This window comes from Pleurodeles waltl, chromosome 6, assembly GCF_031143425.1.
Source record: "Pleurodeles waltl isolate 20211129_DDA chromosome 6, aPleWal1.hap1.20221129, whole genome shotgun sequence".
Lineage (NCBI taxonomy): Eukaryota > Metazoa > Chordata > Amphibia > Caudata > Salamandridae > Pleurodeles > Pleurodeles waltl.
This window is the reverse complement of record NC_090445.1, coordinates 670875030-670901455: the sequence shown is the minus strand read 5'-3', so window position 1 is coordinate 670901455 and position 26426 is coordinate 670875030. Positions and strand designations below refer to the sequence as shown.

At 43.7% G+C, this 26426-nt stretch overlaps 1 protein-coding gene across 8 annotated transcripts in view; it reads left to right on the top strand.

Annotated features, from left to right (window-relative positions):
* The first annotated feature begins 1237 nt into the window (after nucleotides 1-1237).
* Nucleotides 1238-26426, top strand: part of LOC138300142 (zinc finger protein 2-like) — a 108581-nt gene continuing 83392 nt past the window's right edge. For 6 of the 8 annotated variants that reach the window (XM_069239091.1, XM_069239090.1, XM_069239086.1 and 3 more), the window contains exons 1-2: nucleotides 1261-1426; nucleotides 25476-25596. In XM_069239091.1, coding sequence (XP_069095192.1) covers nucleotides 1403-1426; nucleotides 25476-25596 — 145 coding nt within the window. In that variant the 5' untranslated portion in view covers nucleotides 1261-1402. Of the gene's footprint in view, nucleotides 1427-25475; nucleotides 25597-26426 lie in introns of all 8 variants that reach the window. The other 2 variants (XM_069239087.1, XM_069239085.1) reach the window with 1 other exon arrangement.

The following is a 26426-nucleotide window of genomic DNA, read 5'->3' as shown; positions in this document are numbered from 1 at the left end:
TGGTGTCTAGTGGCTTTCTGCCCCCCTTGGGGGCAGATCGGCCTAAAAATAGGGCCAATCTGCCCCCAGGGGGGGCAGAAACGACGTAAAATACATTTGCCCCCAAAGGGGAGCGACCCTTGCCCAAGGGGCCGCCCCCCAACACAAAAAATACACAGCAACAATAAAATCCCTGGTGTCTAGTGGCTTTCTGCCCCCCTTGGGGGCAGATCGGCCTAAAAATAGGGCCAATCTGCCCCCAGGGGGGGCAGAAACGACGTAAAATGCATGTGCCCCCAAAGGGGAGCGACCCTTGCCCAAGGGGTCGCTCCCCTACACTAATATTCACACACACACATACAGAAATCCCTGGTGTCTAGTGGGCATTCCTGCTGCCCGATCGCATCGCGATCGGGCAGCAGGAATGCTCAAAGAGACATCGAGGGAAAGGAAAACCCTTTCCTTTCCCTCGATGCCTCTCTGAGAGCACCCCCACCCCGCAGGAAGGTGAAATACTCACCTTCTCCCTTGACGCGCTGGAAGCAAATGGCTTCCAGCGCGTCATTCCCCCTTTCCATGAAATCAGCGCGCGATCGCGCGCTGACGTCATGGGGGGGGGGGGCGGGAAAGGGGAAGGGATTCCCCTTTCAGCCCTGGCCTGGGGGTGTTGGGGGGCGGCCCTCGGGGGAAGCGCTAGCGCTTCCCCCGACTGCCAGTCCCTGGACGTAATGGTTACGTCCATGGCGCCACACGGGCGCTGCCATGGACGTAACCATTACGTCCGTGGCGGGGAAGGGGTTAAAGAACTGGATGTCTACGCAAAGAAAGAGGAGGATCTGTTGTTATGGTGACATAGCTGAGGCTTGCCTGGGATTGGGCAGCCTGGACTACAAATGTTTATGGGAGTTGTAGTTTACATTTGTTAACTCTTTGGCTGCTGTGTATTTACTCAGTAAAGGAAGAGAAGCATAATCCTCGCCTCTGTGTCCTTAATAGAATTGGAAATTCTTGACCAGATAGCTAGAATTTTTTTTATTCTCCGATGCTCCTTTGATGAAAAAATGTAGTCCTTCTTTTGTTTTTTGCAAGATGTCCCGGTTTTGGTGCTGAAGATCTGGTCACCCTCGGGTGTAAGGTCTTAGCAACCCCACAAAACACCCTTCTAAATCGGCAGTCAGATCCTCGGATGTCACGTGCCAATACGTCAGTTACGTCAAGCAGCGTATTCTGGTGATTAGTGTCTCTGCCTCGTGTGTGCGCAGAATGTCACGTTCATGTTGAAGTGAACCTCAGTTCTAATGGTTTTGGTGTTGAAAGTTGCCTGTGTACGTTAGGCTGATGCTGTTATTCCATATCGCCTAATCTTCGCCTACTGGTCATAGGCTGTCTGTCTAATCGTTCAAACAGCCGCAGTTTGTGGAGAATGTCCGAGCATCATTCGGATGAGGTGAGTAAAGCCATGCTCAGGAACGGGGTCCTTTGACACGGTTAAGAGCCATTAAAAAAATTTGTGTTTTTTATTTGTTATTTACTGGCATGTTCTGTTTTAAGTACTTTCGCTACAGTTGCCTCTGTTTTACAGCTCTAATTGATAAAGTATATATGTTATGCTTATTATCTGGTGTGCTGGAGATAGGCTGGCTACAGTATCGTAATATTGAAAGTGTTTTGCCTAATTTCGTATTCCCTTTTACAGACGTATCAACTCTGTCGAAATGCCATACTTTAAGCACCGAATTTTACAAAATTACAGTAAATTTAATTACTCCATACTGCCACAGTTGGCGTAGAGTACTGAATTTCGGCCCCTGTACGATTTTTCTCGATATAGATTTACTGGTTTACTGTCCACACTTTCAAGTTTTCTGGTTATCATTTATATATTTTTTTTTACCTTATTGCTCCTCTGTCACTGTCTTTTGTTCTCCTCCATGGACCAGTCATCAATCGACAGAATGTTCAACCATCCCTGCCGTCATCTGTAAATTGTGTGCATATCCTTGTTCAGTGAGTGGTCTTGCGATAAGGGTGCACAGGGACAGCGCAAAGATGGGATTGAGCCCTTGTAACACCAACAATTTCTGAAATCCTAGAGCCGTGTTGTCCGGCCAGTCGCATGTGAACCCTGGTGATGGAGTTTGAAAAAAATAAGCAGTTGGAACTAGGTTGGCAGCATTCTCCAAATGCCCCCTACTGTTTATACAAATGCTATGGGGGCTCATAAACATGCTAGTCTGATTGGGGGGGGTGGGGGGGGGTGCAAAGACATGTTTAAAGACACACTCGAAAGTATACTTAGAATCGAATTTCTGCAGTCTCCGCAAAAACCCAAGTCATTGATGTAGAGCAGATATTCACTCTGTGAACTAAAATATACTGGCGGGGTTATCTGTTTCGACGATGGTCACTTTGTTTATACCAGATACAGTGAGCGTTTACCAATTCAGACCCATGTCAGCGCCCGTGGATTTTGTTAAGACATGCTTTGGGGTGAGGTAATGCACAGAGTTTGGCAAAGAAGGCGAAGATCTGTGGAATGAGGGATTATACCAAGGAATCGTAGAAGTACATAATTTCCATATTGGAAAAAGTGCTGCTACGAGTTGGTTTTACAAGACAAGATTATGGAGAAAGTGACTTTCATTATAACAGAATGAGTTTGTAAAGCAGTTGGGAGTGGAGAAAGTTTCTCAGAATGGGCCCTAAGGAACGCTAAAATAGATGGTAGGTGGGAATTTAGAACGCACATCGGCTGCCTTGGGCAACTGGGCTGCTAAAGAAAGCCACATAGACGCACTGTTTGATTGTTCCCAGAAATCGCTGCCTATTCGCTAACAAAGTCATTACATGGCACTGTGTGCCTCCTGCACACTGAAAATGGAAAGGTATTGTGGACAGTTAATGAAACGTTTGGCCAGGCAGATAAGCCTGATATCCTTGCAAGGGTGTAGAAGTCCTATAGCCTTATGCCCAAGACATATTGTTTATGGTCAAGGACAACAAGTTTTCATGTTTATTTTGTCCTTGAGACAAGTAGACCCAAACCCTAGCAGCACAAACCGTTTGGCTGCCAGTTTTCAGGGAAATGGACAGTCTGCAGTTAAGGTAATATGTGTCCATACATTAATGCTGTTCAAACTTATATTTATGGTGCATTAATGCAAAGCCTTTATTATTAGGGTGAGTGTTGTATGGTCACACTGCACTACTGACATGGTTCCACTAAAAAAAGTGTACACATGTGTTTGAAAAGTTTAATAACATGAGGCTACATATAATGCTCCCAGAATGCTCTCCCATTAGATGCAAATGATTTCAGTGCAGAAGCTTGTAAGCAAGAGTGACGATTCTTTGCTTTCAAAAGAAAATGTGCAGAAAAAAATGCAGGTAGTACAAAAATGTTTAGCTACTATGAAAGTTTGGGTACTATTTCTTTGAAGCTTAATTTAGTAAAATGTGTTGATGCACGCTAGTATTTCCAAAAAATATTCATAAAGGAAAATCAGTGTAACCATTTTCAGCAAGATGATTGGAAACATGAAAATAAACGAGCTCTGGCAAAGCCAACCGATCTGACATTGTTTGTCAGGCTTTTGGTTTTGACAATGTGTGTCTTGTTTTGACATGGCTTTTGTAACACTTTATTGTTGTGGGAGCTGCCATGCCCTCACCATTGTAACAAACACTGGAGAAAAATAAAAAAATATTTTTGGTCTTCAGAGCATTCATTGCCACCAGTGGTGTAACAGCCCCCACAGTGCGGGGGGGCCTGAGCTTCAGGGGCCCCCTCAGCATCTGCTCTGAGTGTGCTGGGAGGGGGACCACCTCCATGTTCTTTGCAGGGGGAAACCCTCAAGTTTCGTTACACCACTGATTGCCACAGTAGTTCCTGGCACTGAACAGAACTACTTTGTGTGCCAATATGCTCTTTGTGGAAGAGCAGAATGCTGTCACTCGCAGTAAAGCCAGCCAAAAGAAATAGAATTTAAAAAAAACAAAATGTAACGCCAGACCTAATAAGGGGGTCTTATTTTTAAAGAAAGTCACAAAAGTGCACCCACAGTATAGGTCTTTGAATTAGTGGCTTTCATGAATTCACAAGAATTTACAGAAATAGACCATGAAATCATACTCCTAAAAAATATTTGTGAACCGTAATTTAGCACAAGCCAAAATGCTTGTGCAGATTTGCTCATGCTAAAATCTATTGAGTGTTTACAAGTTCACTTTTCCTCCAACCATGTTTTCCCCAACCTTGGAAGAACAACTACTTCTGCTCTTTTCAGGAGTAAATTTCCAACCTTTCTCAGTATGGGAAAAGATTAGGGAAGAGCTGGTGAGAATCCTTAAAACATGCAAGTTAGTAGATTTGCACAGACCCAAAGGCATTCCAGCCCTGGAATTATTGCTTACTGCTTCCCACAGCCCCAGTATGCAGATCTGCATAAAGGTGGCAAAATAATGAAACTGCTATATTAGAGTTTGAAACTGATAGATTCAAGCCCTGTTATAGTATTCGTCCTGGCATAGTCAGAGAGGCTGTTATCAGAGCTCTTACATATTGAGATTGCTGCCATAATTTGTCGCCGCACTACATGGCACCAAAGGGACAAGTAGATTTTTTAAAGGACAAGTAGATTTAGGAAGCAACCTGTCCCATGGACAAGTAAATATTTTATTAAATTTCACAACCCTGTCAGTGTAATGAATCCAATTAAAAAATAGGTTCCCTAGCTGGCAGTGGTTCACACCCTGTCCAAGTAGGGACCATCACTCTTGTCAGTGTAAGGGAGCCACACAACTAAAATAATCCCTGCTCACGCCCTTGGTAGCTTCGCTCAAGCAGTTAGGCTTATCTCAGAGTCAATGTGTAATGCATTTGTACACACAGACACACACACACACACACACACACAGTAAAAACACCACAAAAGTACTCCACACGGTTTAGGAAAATAACCAGTATTGATCTGAGTACAAAACCAAAACAAAAAAATCCATCATACACAAGTAAAGATAACACATTTTCAAAGATTAAATTTGCCATAACGCTTAGAAGCACAATAGCTCCAACTGGGGCTATCAAAACGGTTTGACTGAGTCGCTTCCAACAGTCCGCTCCCACCCACGAGGGATTGTTGGCCAGTCATGGAGTTGTATAGACCCTGGTTACAGTACCTTTGAAAACGATTATGAAACCAAGATGTTGGTCGGAGTCAGATAGGTGAGGCATCACTGGAGCCGGACCAGCATCACTTCTTTACTGCCACCAGAGAGGTGAGTTGTCAGTTCCTTTCTGCTAGGCAGAGTGGTGAAGCGTTGGTTCCTTATGGTTGCAGAGTAGGTGATGCAGCGTTGGCAGCGAGGTGTCGTTTCCTTACGACAAGGCAAGGTCAAAACAAGAGACGTAAACTTTGCAGTGTCGCAATCACACCATGGGCCTACAGGTGCTGCGGTGCATGTGGAGACGGGTGCCACAGACACCAGTGACACAGCATTCTGGACTCATGCTGTGGCAGGACTTCAGAGGTGCTGCGGCAGCATCGGGCCTGCGTTGTAGTCACGGTCGTTGCACTTATTGGGGGCTATGGCTTTGGTGCAGATAGCGGCGCAAAGTCAGAGAGCGACACCGGTTCCAACATCGTTCTGTAAGTCGATGCACTAATTTCTTCCTTGTTGCAAAGTAACTCACTCCCAAGGGCCCAGGAACTGGATTTGGCACCACTTGGCAAGTCGGAATTGTCAGCAAGAGAGCCCAGGTGCTGCTAGGTGAAGTCTTTGATGTCCCTGAGTCTTCTTAATGGGAGGCAAACTCAGTCCAAGCCCTTGGAGAACCTTTGGAAGCAAGATGTAGAAAGCCAAATCCAGTCCTTTCACTCCCAGGACAGAAGCAGCAAGCAGCAGGCCAGCACACCAAAGCAACAGGCAGAGTGGTAGTCCCTCTTACAGCATCCAGCTCTTCTTCCTGGCAGCCTTTACTCAGTTCAGAAGGATTTTAACTATGTGGTGTCAGAGATCCAGTACTTATACCCATTTCTATCTTGGAAGTTGGCAAACTTCAAAGAGGAGTCTTGGTAGTTCACAAGAGCCTGCCTTTCTCTGCTCTGGCCCCGTACACACTCCAGGGGTTGGAGACTGCTTTGTGTGTGGACAGACTTAACCCTATTCAGGTGCAAGTGTCAGCTCCTCCCACCGCTCTAGCTCAGGAAGACCCATCAGCCTAGTGATGGGCCATCAGGATATGCAGGACACACCTCAGCACCCTTTGTGTGAATGTCTAGAGTAAATGATCAAAAAGCCCATTTGTCACCCAGACGTGTAATCAGCAGACAGGCAGAGGCACAGAATGGTTAAGCAAGAAAATGCCCACTTTCTAAAGGTGTTATTTTCAGACTTACATCTTTTGGTGGAATTGTTTTTTTAAATTGTATTTTTAGATTGAGTTCAGAGACCCCAAACTCCAGATCTCTATCTGCTCCTAATGGGGAAAGTACACGTTTCCCTATGGGAGAAATAGGCCTTGCAATAGTGAAAACCAAATTGAGCAGTATTTCACTACCAAGACATGTAAAGCACACCAGTACATCCCCTACCTTTTAAATACACTTCACCCTGTCCACGGGGCTGCCTTAGGTCTACTTTAAAAGTGAGTTACATGTAGTAAAAGTGAAGGATTAGGCTTGGCAAGTGGGTGTGCTTGCCAGGCTGAAATGGCAGTTTAATACTGCACACACATACACTGCAGAGGCAGGTCTGAGACATGTTTGCAGGGTTACTCAGTTGGGTGGCACAATCAGTGCTGCAGGCCCACTGGTAGCATTTGATGTACGGGCCCTGGGCACATATAGTGCACTTTACTAGGGGCTTGCTAGTAAATCACATATGCCAATCATGAATAAACCAATCACCAATACAATTTAGGCAGAGAGCATATGCACTTCAGCACTAGTTAGCAGTGGTAAAGTGCCCAGAGTCCTGAAGCCAACAAAGAAAGGTTAGAAAAAATAGGAGGAAGAAGGCAAAACGTTTAGGGATAACCCTGAAAAAAGGGACAGGCCCATCAGTTCCACTACCAACTTGTAAAGGCTCCCCTGCTAATGGGAATGCCTTGTCAGATTTGATGAGACTAAGTAGCAAGACAGGGGACGTGTTTCAAATTGCCATAAGTGTTTGGTTCAATTCAGTGAAGAAGGAGGGTGTGCGTGAGATGGGCTGTATACCTTTGGGCCTGGTGAAGATGTCAATCAAAGAGCGGCTGTAACCTCTATGTGTCAATGACATATCAGGAAGCTTGCCAGATGGGACGTGCTGCAGGGAGTAGCCAAATAGTTTGTAGTGGAGAAAGTGCAATGTGGGAAATTAATCAACTGGAAAATGAAATGATTAAATTGGCTTAGTCGCATTGGGCCTTTTTTGAAATCCATGTCCAATGGATTTACCTAATCAGCATTTAGAATCAATAGATTATTTGAGTAAGATGAAGTATTAAATCCTAAGGTGCCTAGGAAAGAGGGATTTGACCCTAGGCAATTTCTGGTGAATAAGATCTTGAATATCTGTCAAGGAAGTTAACGAGAGGGGTTATCTTGAAGACTTGCATGAAATTTGTATTTTGAATTTTGATAAAACAGTGGTCATCCAGAAAATGTTCTGATAATTTTGAGCATGTGGTGGTTCCAGTAAATTGAATGCATTATAATATTATAAGTCCTCTCTGCCCAATGAAGAAATTCCCGTAGAAAAAGCCTGGGGCCTTTGTGAAATACAGCATTTAAGTTAAGTCTCCATTTTTTGTAATTGTTGTTCTGATGACAAACGTTTAGGACAGTAACATAAAGATTCCAGATGAACCAAGACTTTCTGATGGAGCTAAAGCTGTATCTCCCATTAATTCCACAAAAGGGTGACCAGGTTACTAACAAGATTGCCTCTTAGCAGAAGATAGTTGTTTCTTTTAGATGACCACTCTCCTGGAATTGTAAGGTATCTCTTAGAAAGCATTTGAACTGGGTTCTAACCATCTGGTAATACGTTATGGACTCCTAACCCTCCAGGAAAAGAGAACATCTGAACACTTGGAGTTTGCTGAAAAGATAACATTTTTTAAAGCAGAAAACATCAACATGAATGCTAGATTTTCAAAGGAGTTGCACATTTCCCATATGGCTAATGCAGAAAACAATCCACTAGCAAATTCAAATGATTGATGGCACACATTTGTGTAATTTTATCCTCTGGCTAGGCAACATATTTGTCCATTCTAGAAAGAAATTCATGAATTTGATTTACTATTAGGAAATTCAGATACATGGTGAAATCCCAACAAAAATCCCTTTAACCAAACACAAAACTGTGCTAATGATGAAACAGATCTGTTCTGGAGCTAAAGAATGCACAAGATTCCTAGTTTCCTCCAAACTTTGCCCAAAGAAGATACTAAAAGTCAGCGCATATAGGACCAGTTTATGTAGCCAGGAAATATTGATTACTGGTTACAACTTAAATTAATGATTTGCAAAGTTATTGATTACTTCATGGTTAGACCTGAAGAATAGAGTCTGGTTGGAATGTTTAAGGTACTTTAAAAATAAATAAAAACAACCACAGTCCCCTTTGCATTGGAAGGAATGAGAACTTTGAGGCTGACCAACTCAAATATACAATGTAGCAAAACAGTGTGAGTCGTACACTAAAGTCATGGCAATCGGGAGAGAAAGTCTGACAAATATGACAGGTGAATTGTCACAGTTGGATGATGTGGAGCTCTGTAGAAAGCACTGAAAATGAAATACCAGGGGTGTGGCTACCTGGGCCAAGATAATGTGTGCTCCTTTCTGAGCTCTCTTCCATTCTTCTCCAGTGTGACTGTATTCTGGGATGCTGGCGGTGCCCAGGAGTGCATATACCCATGCCAGCGCTCCTCTACCCTCCAGGAAAGCTTTTGCCCCGACCCAGCTACTCTTTCTACCTGTCGCAGCCTTGATCAGCCTCCGCTGGACCCTAGACCCGTGACCTACATGCCTGGGTCACAGACCCCTCCCTGCTCTTTCTGCCTGCGCACCTGTAGAGTCGCTGTTGCAGCGGACCCCAGGGGATCACAAGTAAAGCTCTGTACCACCTCAATGGGGGGGCTTTTGCTGTGTACTCGCCATCGGTGCCCCAGGGGGACACCCTTACTGCCTTCACAGTGGCCTGATTTTATCCTGCACTGGGACTACGCTGTGGCAGCAGCCCAGACTGCTCACTCTGGGTCGCGCAGCCCACCAGACACAGGAGACATCTTGAGTTTCTCCAGTGTATTGGGGACTGTGCTCTACGTTGTGCACTTCGTGACACAACAGCCATGGCTGGCGACAGAGAATATTTTACTGATACCCCCGTAGGGGTTTGTTACTGTTAATGCTCTGGAGCAGCCTACATTTCGTGGTTCTCCCTTCTTCTGGCTTTTGAAGCTGGTTACTGGCCTGGGGTCCCTGTTTCTTGCCCCCAGGGGGGCTTACACTCTTCTTGTTGCAGCACACCTGCCCCAGATGCCTGGATTTTGGCCCCCAACAGCGCGGCATCACACGCCTCCGTCCTATTCTGGACCCACATAGCCAGGGGGATTCTCCTGGCTGCTTCTGCTCCCTACTCCCCCCCCCCCCCCCCCTTCCACATTTTTTCTTCCTGTTTTCCTCACCAGGTGGAGGGGGAGGAAGCAGGCCAGGCTAGGGTGCAGGTGATCCTGATGATGTGCACATTCACTTCACCATACTCCCCTTCACCTCGACAAAGCTCTAGCCCTGGGGGCTTATCACCTGCATTGGAGACCCCGCTCATTCTCAGGGATCATTCTGTGAACCATCTTGGGCCACAATAAACCCTCTGCCTCTCAAGCTAAAACCGACCACTAGAGGATCCCCACTACGACTCTCTAAGGATCCTTAACTGCTGCACCAGACCACCCTGGCCTGCATTCGAACTTCAACAGCACTGACGCCATCCTTCAGACTATTTCAGTGTCTTGATCCACACTGGAATCTGAACTCTGCAAGGTGGGCTAAGAGTTCTCCTCCTGCGCCACAACCGCATGGGAGTGACTGACAGAGTTACAGATATGGAGGGCCGAGTGTCGGAACTGGAGGACACTGACAGGGAACTCAAGTTCACTGTCCACTTGACGCCTGTGACATTAGAGACCCGGGCGGAGGATGCCAAAGGCCGGGCCTGACGTTGCAACCTGTGCTATGTGAAACTTCCCAAAGGTTCAGAGGGACAATCCCTTGAACAATTACTTGAGACCTCGCTGACTTCTTGGCTTCCCACCTCCTTCTTGCATTTTGGTGGAGAGGGCTCACTGCTCCTTAGCTCAACGACCACCTCCCGGGACCCCACTTCGCTCTGTGTTAGTCAAGTTCATAAATTATCAGGACTGCAACACTATCCTTTGGGAGGCCCACAAGGTGAATGACCTCCAGTATAAAGCACCCATGTGATAATTTTCCCACGGTGCAACAAGGGTGCAAGATATACAGCTCCGCTCAATAGGCCTCCAATACATGCTCTGCTTTCCTGCAGGCCTCAAGGTACTCAATGACTAAAAATCCTGTTTTTTCTACTCCCAAAGAGGCCCTCTAATGGTCTACTGAACAGATTCTCTTAAAATGTTTCACCTCCACCCTGCCTCCCTCCGTATGGGGTGCCTTGGACATGGGAGAGAGGGCCCCTGTCTCCCCCTCCAGCAAGCACTCAAGGTCAACATGCTGCAACGGTCAACACACTTGAAGACACCCCTCTGTGGACTTCGAAGGGGGCAGTGCGGAGGCCTACTGCAACACTCCATCCCCCACACCATCCTGCTTCGCTCTCTTCCACTGGCCCTGTGTGTGACCGGGCCCTCCCAGGGGATGTTTGACCTTCCCCTGTGACTCTATCCGACCATATTCATATGATTATAGCTGCCGCCAGCATGGTTATATCCTTTTATCAGCTCTGGTTTGATTTGGATGGATTGGGACTATTCTTTGTCTTTTTCTCTACCTAGTTAGTGGTTACATTTCATAGAGTTGTTGTTCTGTTTTCCTGTTGTATTGTTTCTTATTTCAGCTTATCGCTGCACTTTGAGCCCTGTTTTCACACACCCCATGACACATACTGATACACTATTCACTGCTGTCTCCTTCAACTCCCCTACCATAGTATGGGAGGCCCTAAAGATGACCCTTCGCGACCAGATAATCTCCTACCAATCTGCATTCTCCCACAGACTCAAGGAGGTTTTGTCCCTCGAACATGATCTCTGCATCGCTGACAAGGCCTATGTGGCTAACACCACCGCCCATTTGAAACATGAGGTAGATTTAAAAAGGCTTGTGCTCTGGCAGAAACAGTTGGATACAGCGACCCATTCTCACCTTGCCTTCTAGGGTCAGATTTACGAGGTTTGGGATAAGGCTGGGAAACTTCTGCATTGGCTGGTGAGCTGGAACTTGACCCTCCTCCTTATCCCCTCCATTGTCACGGAGACGGGTCCAGATGTGGCTGGCCTATGCTCAGTAGCCCATAAAGTCACTCGTTATTTCACCTGCCTCTTCGATGGCTGCCCAATACCTGAGACTGAAAGCCTCCATCTTGTTGTGGATGATTTACTTCTCCCATGACTGGCCGACACTAATAGGCAGGAATTGGACAAACCTATCACAGCAGTTAAAATCATGCCTGTTATAGAGGCGCTCTTCACTGAGAAATCACTGGGTCCCAGTGGCTTTCCATTGGAAATGTATAAAAAATATGCCTCCTTGTCATCCGCTCCCACTGCTTGCAATATACGAGGAAACACTGAGGATGGATGAACTCCTTAGGATGTTCATGGAGCTACAAACCCTGTCATCCTTAAACCATTGAAACCCACAGCTGAGTGTTACAGGTCTGTCTCCATTCTCAATATAGAATCTAAGATCCTGGTCAAAGTCCTGGCAAACAGCTAGTAAAGATCAACATATCCCTTGTTCATTTGGACCAAAACGGCTTTATGCCAGGCCGCAATACTCCATCACAGGCTGCACAGTGAGGGCATGACAGATGCTTGAGTTTTTCCACTTTCTGCAGTTGCGACACGTTCTTTAGGCTTCCCTAGACCCCTTAAAGCCCCTCCCCTAATTCAACCCTGTGTATTCACCCTTTATCACTTACTGATAAATAATACCCCAGACCCTCTGATTACCCTCAGGGAACGGTGGGAAGGAGACCCAGGTGCTTTAGATGACAGTGAGTAAGTTGAGGCAAAAATGGCCCCTAGATTCCTTGTGATATCGATGAGCTTCCGCCTCATCCAACTAAAGTACCTCTACCGCGTGTACTACAGTTTTTCGTGGCTGCATGGCATGGGGGCCCATGTATCACTGCAGTTTGGCGGTGCCAAAACCCGAGGGGCTCCTTCTTCCCTATGGTCTGGGACTGCTCTACTATTCAAACATACTGGTCACGCAATTACACTATTTATTTTCTCATGTCATACATAAATCAGTTCCACTGGATCTGAAACTGATTCTTTTGGGACTGTATGACATGTGGGGGGCGCAGCACCTGGCTGCTTGTTGGATTGGGTTTCATTACTGCAAAAAGAGACATTGCTCGTCATTGGTGTATCTCAACATGCTCCACCCTTCCTGGACAAGGGGTATGGACTTTGCAGCTTTAGCAGAAACACTTGTTTATAAATCCAGGGGATGCCTGAAGAAACACCAAAAGATATGAGGTGAATGGATGTGTTACTCTGAGTCTCTTTCTTCTATGGGGTGATCTTTCCGATGTATACTTTTGCCCTTTTGATTATCTGGGTATTGCGAGTTTGGACTCAGTGCAGCTCTGTTGTTATTGTATGTCAAATGTCTCTTTTTCTTTGTTATTGTGGGAAACTGGCACTTTGTTGCAGTACCCCCACCCTCCCACAATTTTTTGCCTGGTTTCTGGACACAACTTGGACTAGAGTGCACTGAGACCCTGCCTACCAGGTTCCCAGTGCCAGTGTTATTTCCCTAAAATTGCAAAGATAATTGGCAACACCTGTAGCTGCCACTATGAGTCCCTAGCAAATGGTACTTAAGTACCCAGGGCATGGGGTACTAAGGGTAGGCCCCTGAGGGCAGCAGCACTGATTGTGCCACCATCTAGGGCCTTGCATCCAGATGCACCCAGCACTGCTATTGCAGGTTGAGTGTCCTGGTGCAATCCTAAACTGCAAACTCAACGTGGCACACTGCCTGTGTGCCCTGTCCACTACACACTGCATACAATACAGGGAGTGCAGAATTATTAGGCAAATGAGTATTTTGACCACATCATCCTCTTTATGCATGTTGTCTTACTCCAAGCTGTATAGGCTCGAAAGCCTACTACCAATTAAGCATATTAGGTGATGTGCATCTCTGTAATGAGAAGGGGTGTGGTCTAATGACATCAACACCCTATATCAGGTGTGCATAATTATTAGGCAACTTCCTTTCCTTTGGCAAAATGGGTCAAAAGAAGGACTTGACAGGCTCAGAAAAGTCAAAAATAGTGAGATATCTTGCAGAGGGATGCAGCACTCTTAAAATTGCAAAGCTTCTGAAGCGTGATCATCGAACAATCAAGCGTTTCATTCAAAATAGTCAACAGGGTCGCAAGAAGCGTGTGGAAAAACCCAGGCGCAAATTAACTGCCCATGAACTGAGAAAAGTCAAGCGTGCAGCTGCCACGATGCCACTTGCCACCAGTTTGGCCATATTTCAGAGCTGCAACATCACTGGAGTGCCCAAAAGCACAAGGTGTGCAATACTCAGAGACATGGCCAAGGTAAGAAAGGCTGAAAGACGACCACCACTGAACAAGACACACAAGCTGAAACGTCAAGACTGGGCCAAGAAATATCTCAAGACTGATTTTTCTAAGGTTTTATGGACTGATGAAATGAGAGTGAGTCTTGATGGGCCAGATGGATGGGCCTGTGGCTGGATTGGTAAAGGGCAGAGAGCTCCAGTCCGACTCAGACGCCAGCAAGGTGGAGGTGGAGTACTGGTTTGGGCTGGTATCATCAAAGATGAGCTTGTGGGGCCTTTTCGGGTTGAGGATGGAGTCAAGCTCAACTCCCAGTCCTACTGCCAGTTCCTGGAAGACACCTTCAAGCAGTGGTACAGGAAGAAGTCTGCATCCTTCAAGAAAAACATGATTTTCATGCAGGACAATGCTCCATCACACGCGTCCATGTACTCCACAGCGTGGCTGGCAAGAAAGGGTATAAAAGAAGGAAATCTAATGACATGGCCTCCTTGTTCACCTGATCTGAACCCCATTGAGAACCTGTGGTCCATCATCAAATGTGAGATTTACAAGGAGGGAAAACAGTACACCTCTCTGAACAGTGTCTGGGAGGCTGTGGTTGCTGCTGCACGCAATGTTGATGGTGAACAGATCAAAACACTGACAGAATCCATGGATGGCAGGCTTTTGAGTGTCCTTGCAAAGAAAGGTGGCTATATTGGTCACTGATTTGTTTTTGTTTTTGTTTTGTTTTTGAATGTCAGAAATGTATATTTGTGAATGTTGAGATGTTATATTGGTTTCACTGGTAATAATAAATAATTGAAATGGGTATATATATTTTTTTGTTAAGTTGCCTAATAATTATGCACAGTAATAGTCACCTGCACACACAGATATCCCCCTAACATAGCTAAAACTAAAAACAAACTAAAAACTACTTCCAAAAATTTCAGCTTTGATATTAATGAGTTTTTTGGGTTCATTGAGAACATGGTTGTTGTTCAATAATAAAATTAATCCTCAAAAATACAACTTGCCTAATAATTCTGCACTCCCTGTATAGATCGGTCACCCTCTGGCAAGCCTTCCAGCCCCTTGGCAGGGTGCACTATACTGTATGTGAGGCCATAGCTGCATGAGCAATATGCCCCCACTAGGTCCTTGGCAACCCTAGGGCATAATGAGTGAACAGAGCAACTATTTTAAATGTATGTGCTGGACACTAATCAGTATGAGTTTCCCAGCTACATGATGGCCACTGTGAACCCTGGGTTGTTTGGTATCAAACAACTCAGAATGACAAATCTAAACTGGTACCAGTATTGGATTTATTACTAAATGTACCCAGGGATCACCTTAGACGTGCCCCTGCAAAACTAACTGCCCTGGCATGGTTGCTGCTGACTGGTCTTAACCAGCCTGCCACCTTTAGACACAAGTCTGAACCCCTGGGGTGGGAGCTTGTGCTCTCTGAGATTCAGGACAATGCCCTTCCTGGGTAGAGGTGCTAACACCCCCTCCCGCAGGAATGTGCAGTGCCCTGCTGGTGAGCTTCAAAGGGTTTACCACCTTTGAAACTTGGCCCCCTAGCTAGCAAACCCCACTTTCGGCGGGAGCAAAGGCCAAAAACTACACAAAGGGTAGGAGAAGTGGCCCCACCTGGCATGCACCCCTCCTAAGGTGTTGCCTGCGAGGTGGACACTACATTTCATTTTCCTCCATCTTAGATCAGAGAAAAATAGCCAAGCAGGGATAGGGAAGTGGCCCTTCCCAAAGGAAGTGGTCACTATAGTAGATGTAGCCACCCAAAGGTAGGTGTTGCATTGGACACTAGCACATTCCCCCTTAAAAAGCCTACTAAAATCAGGATTTGGTGGGCATACCTAGACTAAGAAAGCAGATTCGAAAGACCAGCACCAAGAAGATCCAAGGCACAAGAACTGTAGAACTGCTGCACAAAGAAAAGGTGCCAAACCCTGCCTGCTGCACTCAGGGCCCGACAATCGCCGCTGAGGAGAAGCTTGACAACTGGGCTGACTTTAAGAACCCCAGACGACCTCCAGGCTTGGTCAATCACCCAATAACTCTCTTCAGAGTGGAGGTACCACTCTGCAACAAAGAAGAAACCAGCAACCCAATGAGGGTCACTTCACTGACTGGATGTTAACTCCCGAACCGGAAGTCGCAGCTAGACCCGATGACACACCAATGACGACGTGGACAAACCCTGCAAGTGGGCACCGTTTGGTGGCTCTGCACCCTCCAGTGGCCGAACCGTGTAAATACCCTGCATACTGGTCAGCTGACGTCGAACACCAGGAAAACCTGCCCGCCTGGGGCTGAAAAAGGACCAGGAGGAAGCCCGAGTTGAGGGACATCAGGAACACCTCAGACCTCCCACCAGAGAGCCCCCTTGCCCTGCAAACGACCCTTAAAGTGACTTACCTCCAGATCCAAAGGGTATCTGCACACAGCTCCTGGCTCACCGATTCGCTCTGCACCCGGCCAACCCGTGCCCTGCAACAAAGAGCCTTCTGTGCCCTAAGGGTCCCTCATCTTTTGCAACCTCAACACCCCAAGGAACCACCTCTAAACTTATCTGCGTAGGCCTTTTCCAGGTGGTCCCCCACAGTGGCCCTGCACCAGCTCCGGAGACTTTCCACCGATGCTTCCACCAAAACCAGGAGCTACCCGAACTTCTCCAACTGGCAAAGTGAGCCCACCGACTAACTCGACCAACATGCAAAAGAAGACCTTGGTAAAGCAACTGTGTGATTGTATGTGTATTTTTAAAGGTGACATTCCATTGATTCCTATGGTGCGTAATTACACACAAAAGACTATTTTTATTAAACTTCAAAAATCCATATCTCAAAAAGTACTTATTCAATTTTGATAATCTTGGTCCTAAAAATTATATAAAAATGTGAAGTATCTTTTATAAATTAGTCTTGACTTGATCCTTCGAATGTGTGAGTTGCATGATTGATACTGTGAGTACAGCAAATGCTTTGCACTTCTCCAAGATTGGCCTAACTGTTTGACAAATGGACCATAACAATTAGAGCATTCACTGATCTAGTTATTACACCTGTAAACCAATGTGTGGTTGCCTGGACCCACTGCACAGTGTGCCTATCTTTGCACACTACATAGAGGGCCATCCTTCTACAGTTATACTTTGTAATATTAATAAACAGATTTATAAAAAAAGAAAAGGAAATACCAATTATAATAATATCAGGAACCCTCCTTTATGTCACTAGGTGAACAGTTGATATCATCATTTCTTCCAATTGCCCCAAAGGAAAAATGGCTGAGAGGCAAAAAAAAAAAAAAAAAAGACCTATGTCATCAGCCCCGTGGTATGAGAATAAATGCTCATATGAAAGCAGGAGTTACCATCAGGATAGGAACCAGTATATTAGAGATTTATGCAATCACTTGTGCGGGATAATAGCTGATGTAATAGAGATTTAAGCAACAATTTTGGTGTAAGTTGCAGAGAAGGGAATCCAGGGAACTTTTAGAAATCTACACTGAAATGTTTAAGATGGAAATTGCCTTTTGCTTGAAGACCCTATTTCTGTCCTTTGGATGACCAAGATCATATACAGTGAGATGTTGAGCGACTACAACAGAGAGTAAAACAAGCAATTGCAATGCAATAGGTCTCGCATTTGCTCGAGTTAGAGCTATTAGCATTGTAAATTGATAACTGGACTTTTCTTGCCACATAAATTGGTCAAGTCTGCCACATAATTCCATCTTTTTCATGCCATATAATTCCATCGGCCCTGCATATAACTAAAGCACTTCCATTTACCTTCTTCCTCTAACTGCAGCAAAAAATGAAGATTGGATAGCTGCAAAGAAGGGACCATAGCAAAAGAAGTTGAAGGTGTTCAACTTCACAGCAAGGTGAATAAGACTATGAGAGGCTCCCCAGACCCCACTGTTCTTCCATATCAATAAACACATCTACCATAAAGGATAAGCAGCAACATCAGCGGCATGGTGGGTGTTGACAGCAAATCCCCAGGTGAGCACAGAAGTGCAGTGGGTACATGTTGCTGCTGCGCAGTTTCAGAAAAGTCTGAACACCAGTGGCATGGATTAACAAACCAGATATGTCCAAGAACCTGCTGGCAGAGAAATGCTGTACATGAGGTCACTACTTCAGGCACAGCATAGCAGAACAGTCTGGTTACTTGCAAATCATGTCACAGAATTAGCCAGACAGAAGAATACAGTCCATAGCATCTGTGCACACAACATGCACAGAGGGAAGTAACAAATAACTGCTAGAGTGAGAATATGCACTGGAATGCACTTTAGAAATGAAATGTAGTTTCATTCCCTGATGGGGCGGTGAAGCCCTTTGATAAGATTTGTGGTAGCCCTTTTCAGAGTGTAATTCCGATACCAGATGTGTTTACCAGGCTTACCTCACCTAAACGGGTGCCACCAGAATTAGTGTCATAGGAGACAGCCTCACCTCCCAGACTACACACAGGATAAGTGGGAGAGGAGGAAAGAATAAGCGTTTATTCCCACCCAATTTTCCATTGTACAGTCCCAAGAAACAAAGAACTGGATGAATTCAGGAAGAATATGTATTTTTACTTTTTTTATGGGAAGAACACACATCTATTGGAGCTGTTCCCTCACCTCAGAAAGCGTCTTTGTAACTCTTCTTGGCTGTCTCAACTCAAGAAGAGCAGGAAGAAGAAGAGGAAGAAAAGGCAGGGGAGGAGAGAAAGAAAAGGAAGAGAAGAAGAGAAAACAAGAAAAAGAGAAGACAAGAAGAGAAGACGAGAAAACGAGAAGAGGAAGAGGAAAAGAAGAGAAGATGAAGAGGAGAAGAGAAAGAAGAGGGAGAGGAGAAGACAAAGAGAAAAGGGAGAAGAGAAGAGAAGAAGATGAAGAGACGAGGGAGAGGAGAAGGAAACCTCACAACAGTGCCCAGTTTGGTGAATGTTCTGCATGCAAGTTTATCTGACATGTTTGCCCATTCCAGAATCTGTTCAGCTAGTTTTGGACAGCTGTATGGAGTGTGCCCCACTCCTTCCCTACTTAAACTGCAGTTATGTTGTCTGAAATATCACTACCTTCCCTTCAAACTTCTTCTGAAAGGATCCGAATACTAGGAATATTGTTACCAAAAAAAGGCATCTATGCAAAGTTTTCACTCAAATACCAATTTCCTTAAACTCCCAGGATCAGTGTGCGGCCCAAACTGTGACCCCATTGCCTTTTGTTTCATTCCACTTTCCAGTGTTCACATGACAAGAAAATACTTTCATTTATATCCAAGTAAAGAAAAGTTAGCAACTCGACCTGAACATGAGGGTGTGAAACTTAGTCACAATATTCACCAAAACGGCCAAATGTAATCTTCAACTGATTACACACACCTATACAGGCGAGGGAATTTTAAGGTCATCGATATCTATGCAAACACTTGAATTTACTTCAAGCAGTCGGTCCTATTAATGACCACATTACATCACCAACTGTACATTGGGAATAAAAAGATGCAAGTTCATGAAAGAGAGGTACCTTTGGAACACTTTGTCAGGTGGCAAAGTACAGAGGCTTTTAGATGTGTAATTCCTACAGCATAACATTTAGCTGTGTATCTTTTTCGCTCGTGACACTTTTTTAGATACTTGCTATAATAAAGTAGTTAACTTTTTTCTTATGGAAATTGGGCAACTCTAGTATAATGGTATAGATGTTAGGACTGTTCATTTAAACATGCTAGCTAAAAAGACAGGAGGGTTTTTCTGTGATCCTGGGGAAGCAAAACAAAAGGTAGGCTAGTACTGTTTACTTACTAATATCAATGCAGTTTTTTTCAAAACATACGTAGTTTAATGTTTTCAACTTAGCATCTCTGATCCTCCTGATCACGGTGTATTCTGCAAAGCAACCACGACAAAATATTATTGAAAATATAGTAAATTATGCATAAACGCAAAAATAATACTATGGCTGCCAAACTACACAGCAAAGGCTGCGTTAATACATTTACCGACTCTTGGTTTTCAGTGTATAAATTGTTTGTATACTGAATTATGTGTTTAGCCCTGCCTCCTCTGCACAAACAGTCCCCCATGGCACTTACGAGTTTTGCACTACTAGTAAACCCATGGAAATATATACACACCCGACTTTAGGGGGTTGTTTCTTGCACTCATTGCCTTACAGTATGGGAAGCATGGGCTGCGCGTCGGATCGAGGTTGCTGGATCTGCTCATATGGCCAGGGCAGCCGCACCAGTAATTTTGTAAACATGGCTACTGTGGGTGGCTGCAGAGCGCCGCAGGACTCCGAGCGGGAGAAAGCCTGCGACCGGACAGAGGACTGAACAGAGTTAAGCATATGAGGCGGACGTGACGAGGGTCCAGCCCGGGTGGCGCAGCAGAAGATCTAGCACGGTTGAGTTCAGTCAAGCCAAAGATCGCCCTCAAACACTAGTTGAAGGCAACGTGCGCAGAGCACCAAAAAAAAAAAAAAAAAACCTTAAACCGGCACGAAACATACTCATTGCAACACTGTGACTACAAATACTAAAAAAAAAAAAACAAGTTCCACAAACATATAAAAAGGGAACCTGTGTAAGAAGATTGTACTTGGTCGCTGCGCTTTGGGAGGGATAAACACGAAAGGAGGCATGACAAATGCATGCCAGGAACCAATAGCAAACAAGGAATACAATTATAACAAGCACACAGCCAATAAAAAGCCAGTAGGTGGGCATAGAGCCCATAGAGCAATTACAACAGTCCGAGAGACTGCGCATGCGCGCTGCCTAGGCTCAACCTAAAAAGGAAGGTGCATAGCTTTGGGAAAGAAGGAAAAAGTAGTGGTCAGGCCACTTATCTTTATGTACCACTGCAGTCTGACTAGTCTGAGTGTAATATTTGATATCTGGGTTCTTTGTCATTTTATGGAAAATAGGATCCCAGATTACTCTTTGTTAGAGATCAGTTTGTGAGGGCAACATCACACCACTAAAGCTGTACATTCTTTATATGCTGACGCAGTTGTGGAACAATGTTATGTGCCTGAGCAGCATCCCAACCCTAACTGCCTTCAGAATGGTCCAGTCCTAGATTTTGAACATTTTGAAATCTTTTTCTACCGACGTACTCGTTTAGCGCCATTTCTTGCATATCTGAATTACCTGACATATTCACCTGCGAAGATGAAATAAATTACAGTTCGGCTTCCAAAATGCTAGTTACTATATGTGCAATCCAATAAAAGTTATGAGTCAGTGTATTGTTCCGATTGTGCCTGGGCTTCAGTTAAAAAACCTAGCATTAAGTTTATACCAAAGGCATCATACTAATACAGTAGAAAGAAACCATTCAAATTACAACCAAATTGTGCACGATAAATATATAAAATATTTGATTTACAGTTAACCTTTAACTGGAAGAGTCATTATTATTAAAAAATGTTTTTATAAACAATTACAACATCCGGTACATGAAAATCACTCTACAATTAATATGTTTATTCACAAGACACATAAGGATAACTAGTTACACTACATCGAATATTTATGTAAGATGCATTCGGATCACACCTTGCTAATACTGTATTTGTCATGGGATTGGCTTTTGATTTGCATACCGTCGTTTAGGCTGGAGGTAGCATTGCACAAAGCAGCCTTGAGGGGCAGCATACAGGAGGCTGTGTAACATTACTGTCTAGAAAATACATAGTCAACCAGTGGCACACTCATAGAATGGAAAGTTTTCAAAGTGTACTTAAGGGGGTAATTGCATCATGACAACTTGCATAATTAAACATGTTCTAATGAGCAACAACATGAAACACTAAAGTGATTTGAAATAATCCAAGCAAATTGTGGTGTAGGACCCAGATGCTAGCTAACTCTTTTTCTCCCAGAGTCATCCTAGACATTACATCTCTACTATCCACAGTCTATGTTAAACTTAAGATTGTTAAATTCTTGGTAAAGTATTTGTGAACATTTTAACTTGCACCCTCCCTGGCCTGATGCTTCTACAACAGTCTGTTGTTGTCCCTGGTTGGAACACTTCACCAAACATATATTTATTTTTTTGTCCTCATAATTCCACCATTGAGCACCAACTAGATTCTGCCACCTCGTGTACTCCTGGCTGAACCCTTTATCAGGTCACTGGGTCATGGGACGGGATAAGCTTCCCAGCCTTACTGAATCAAAAGCATATTATCATCGTACGGAAAAACATATCAAATCTTCAGCAATTCTCAAAATCCTTCCCGTCTCTTATTTACTCCTCTCCTTTCCATGTCCTTAAAGAAGAGCACTGATCTTTTCCATACATGCCAAGTAGGGGCAGAGGATAGGGCCCAACACTTTCAAATTTCCCTTCTTGCAAGCAATGCCAAATAAAAAAAATCAGGCCTTGCTAATGCGGATTAGAGAAGAGGCAATCCGGAACCTGACACTCTATTCCAAATAAAATCAAAGAGGGACTTACCTCCGTAGTGACACCCAAAGAGCGAGAGATGGTCTTACCCACCGCTGTCCAAAATTCCTCTAATTCTGGGCAAGAGGCAAACATATACACGTTGTTGGCCTCGCTGCTGCCACACTGCTTACATTTAGAGGATGCACTCCCTCCCATCTTTGCCAATTTCTTAGACGTTCAGCACACTCTGTGAAGGATGAAGAAATGATATCTTCTTAATGCAGCAGGCTTAACCACTGAATCTAAAGTAGAAAAATATACTTGCCATAACTCCTCCAGCTCCTCATCTGGCAAGTATCTACTCCACACAGCAAACATATGATGTTTTTCTGTGTGTTTAGTCATCCCTAGTTAAAGACTTGGTTCCCAGCTGTAGCATCCATCAACATGGAAAATGTTACAGATGCCTGTTCTCAGTGTTGGCTAATATGGACGTTGGAAGTAAAATTGTCTCATGGATTTGTATACTATACACGGAACCCATGGCTTGTGTTCTTATTATGATTGGTATATTTTTGGTGCCAGGTGGTTATGAAAGAGGATATGACAAAAGTGCTACCTATCCACTTAGCAGTTTGTGGCCGAGTTGCTAGGTAGGGAAGGCCTTACTAAAGGAATACCACTGAGTAGATGCATTGATAATTTTTATGCAGGTAACATACTATTATGCTTTATGGGTGTGGAGCTTGTCACTGGGGTGAAAAAGGCGATGGCTAAAGATATGGTGTCAGGCCTTGAGATAAAAAAAAAAAAAAAAAAAGTAAATCATGTGTTTTTCCTATACTTAGTAAGGACACTTCCACGTAAGTAAGTAATTACTACTTTTCGATATTTGGATAGTTAAATCTTTCATGATAATACAATGTTCTTCATGGACTCATTGGACTTTTTGAAAAGAAGAAGCAGATGTGGTGGCAGTCACCACTAGGTCTAGTATATGCAGACCAGACACTTGTGTACTGGGTTTAATGAGAAGATCTAAGATCCACATTTTATGATTATTTTAAACAAAAGTATCATATGTAATGTACAGAGCTACTCAAATGTAATTTTCATACTGACAGTCTTTCTGTCACATCGGTGAAGTTGTGTGTGACATAGGTACTATAGTGGTAGGAGTTTCGGATCAGTCAGTTCAATTAGGAGCATAACGGGCAAAAAACGTAAAACCCCCCTAACAATTTCTAACAGTTAAACGCAGTAACAGTGTTTGATTGCTAAATATGATAAATATTTCATTGTTGCACATCTTGCCATGGCTTATCAGTGGATTTCCAGGAAGTCTCTGCAGAATATGCATATGGTTTTCACTAGGTAATATAACTCTTTCAGAGTGATGTTCAGGAATAAAACCATGTTAGTGTGACAAGCTTGCGTGCATTATTATCTGTCCAGCAGCACATATCTATATGAGGGGTGAGAACTTGTTGAACACGGGAGCCTATTCTCCAATAAGAAAGAGTCAATTTAGTGCATAACTACTAGTGTGTGCTGGGATGCTAGGCAGGTAACCTTTCACTGTAGGCATGTAGAAAAATAAACCGGACTGTAGTTTCAAAGCCCAACCACTTCTTTTGGCCATGAGTCCAATAGCAGTGTTGCAAAATCCCCACAGGCTTTGTCTGTAGCAGTATGAAGAGCTGAATTGTAAAACTGGTCTAAAGCTGAGAACAGAGTTCTGATTGAAACACATAGAAAAAGGTGGACATCCATTTGATGGTGGTAAAGTAGCCAAAAAGAATGATGTTAACTTCACCAGGTTAGAGAAGGTAAGTCCACGTTTCAAGTTCCATTGCCCCAGGCACTCAATATAAAGTCTGACATTCACTTTTGTAACTGTAATATGTAGATGCTGCGGCAAGTAATAGTCATTACTTATTTGTTATGCTCAACTACCTTCACAATGACATGTTAAAATTACCACACTATTATCGTACAACTACATGTCCCGATAGGATGATTTCACAACATGCTAAAGAAGCTATTATTTAGACCAAAGTGGACCTGAAACAACACTTAAGATGAGGTATATGATTTGTTAGACACTATCGTGTTGACTAAATTTTACAATGTAAGATGTATATGCAAATATTGCATGACTGAAAGTGGCACTCCTGGCTACGGACAATTAATAAAAGATAAAGTCACTGATGTATGGCAAAAAGTATTCCTGATGCTATCTAGAAAGAGGTACTGTTTTAGATATGTAATTTGACTTATGGTGATTTGAATAATGCAGCATCTACTTTCTTTAAAATCTTATTTAGTGGATCTTATTGAAATAGCTTGCTTTGCTTTACTGAACCAAAATGGTAAAGAGGTGTTAGCAGAGCTGGTCCTTTAAACTGGCGCACTCAGGCATTTTTAAGGGGGGTGACAGGAGCAAGGAAGAACAGGAGCCACTTTTACAAGGGTGCCAGACGCTAAAAGAAAATGCACAGGTGTAAGTAAATAAAGGGTGATTGGGATTTGTGGTGGCTGCTGTTGAAAGGCACATATCATTGTAAAATATACTCCTTACACACTCTTAACTGACCATGAACACCAAACTACTACCTCTTCAAAAGACACAAACCATGCATATTGTTTTCTGAGTGTCATGTGCACAATTTGAATGTGCTAATGGTTATTTTAAAATATATAATCATTTTGTTGTTTTGAAAATATATGTATTCGGTTGCTTTAAAATATGTTTTGCTTTGAGTCTTTGCTAAGCTTAATATTGTCACTGTATTTGAAAGAGATACATATAAATCACAACTGTCTATGCATGTGTGCATGTATGTGGATATTTGTGTATGCATGCATGCACAACCTGAGAAGAGAAAGAACACTAGTCAGTGATGGATACAATAGTCATAGATGGGTAGATTTAGTGGGTGTCAGAGAGCGATACAGTAAGTAAATCATAGTCTCCCTCCTTCCTGTGAGCACTTGAAGTGGGCCATGTACAGGTGGGGCAGCAGTTTTGATCATTAGATTCACCTTACCTAACCATATCCGCTGTTTAAAGTGCTTTTTAAATAAGGTATCCAAGAAGGAACAGCCCAAAAACTGTCTGCTTGATTTGTGTGCTTTTATGAAGCAAAGTGCATTGTGTGGTGTGAGGTCTGATTACAAAGACAGGACATTATAATTTTAATAGACATGTTTTCATATGTGTAATTGAATGGAAAAGTCCAGTAAGCCTTCCCAATTTTTATGTTCATGGAACAGGCTGCATACTTTGATGCTTCTTCCTGTTTCTCTGAAGAGGAATGGGCACTTTTGCAGGAATGGCAGAAGAAACTTTGCCAGAACATGATGAAGGAAATTGACCAAGCTTTGATGTCACTAGGTAAAGTTCCATCATCTTTTAAGCTGTTCTGTGAGCAATGAGATGTGTTACTTGTCTTTTCTATTTGGGATAACGTAATGTCTCTGTTCTACCACAAAGAATTGCAGGATCCTAATATACTTAAGTTCCAGTGCTAAGAATATATGTCAATGTACAGGTCTATCTAGCAGATAACTAGCAGATACACAAATTAGAGTGTTTTTTTTTTTTAAATCTGTTTATTAAACGTAACTCACAAACAGCAGTACACTTCTCTTGGATTGGTAAGAGAATAAACAGTGTCTCTTTTCATATATAACTTCACGCACTTGTAATTTCTATACAATACGGTTACATTTTAGTGTACTGACATACAACTTAAATTGGTGCGATTTATTACAATGGGCATATCTTTGTTTTTGCTTAAGTATGTTACGCGGTGTTCTAAATAATAACGGTAACTTTAGATTATGTAGGTGCGGAAGATGTTTCTACTTTACTTGCATGTTCTGCGAGTAGTGGTGAGGCAGGGACAAGACCGACGAGTTAGTAGCAGCCACTACCAATTTTCACGTTCACACCTGGATGGACCTACGCTTGTTGCCTACCTTTATATTTTGGTTTAATACGGTGGAGTCAAGAAAGGTATTACAGGGAGTATGATGTTGTCCTTGCCTTGAAGTATTTAACCGGAGGGCTTTTTGTTTGTGCCTCGTGGTTCAAGGGGGGTACATATCGTCCCTAGACTCTAATTTTACAACAAAGTGGTCCCAGTGTTCAGCACCTTCTTGTATCTGGCTCTTATGTTGTAACTGACTTAGTGTATAAGCTTCTGCTAATGTGGAGCTGTG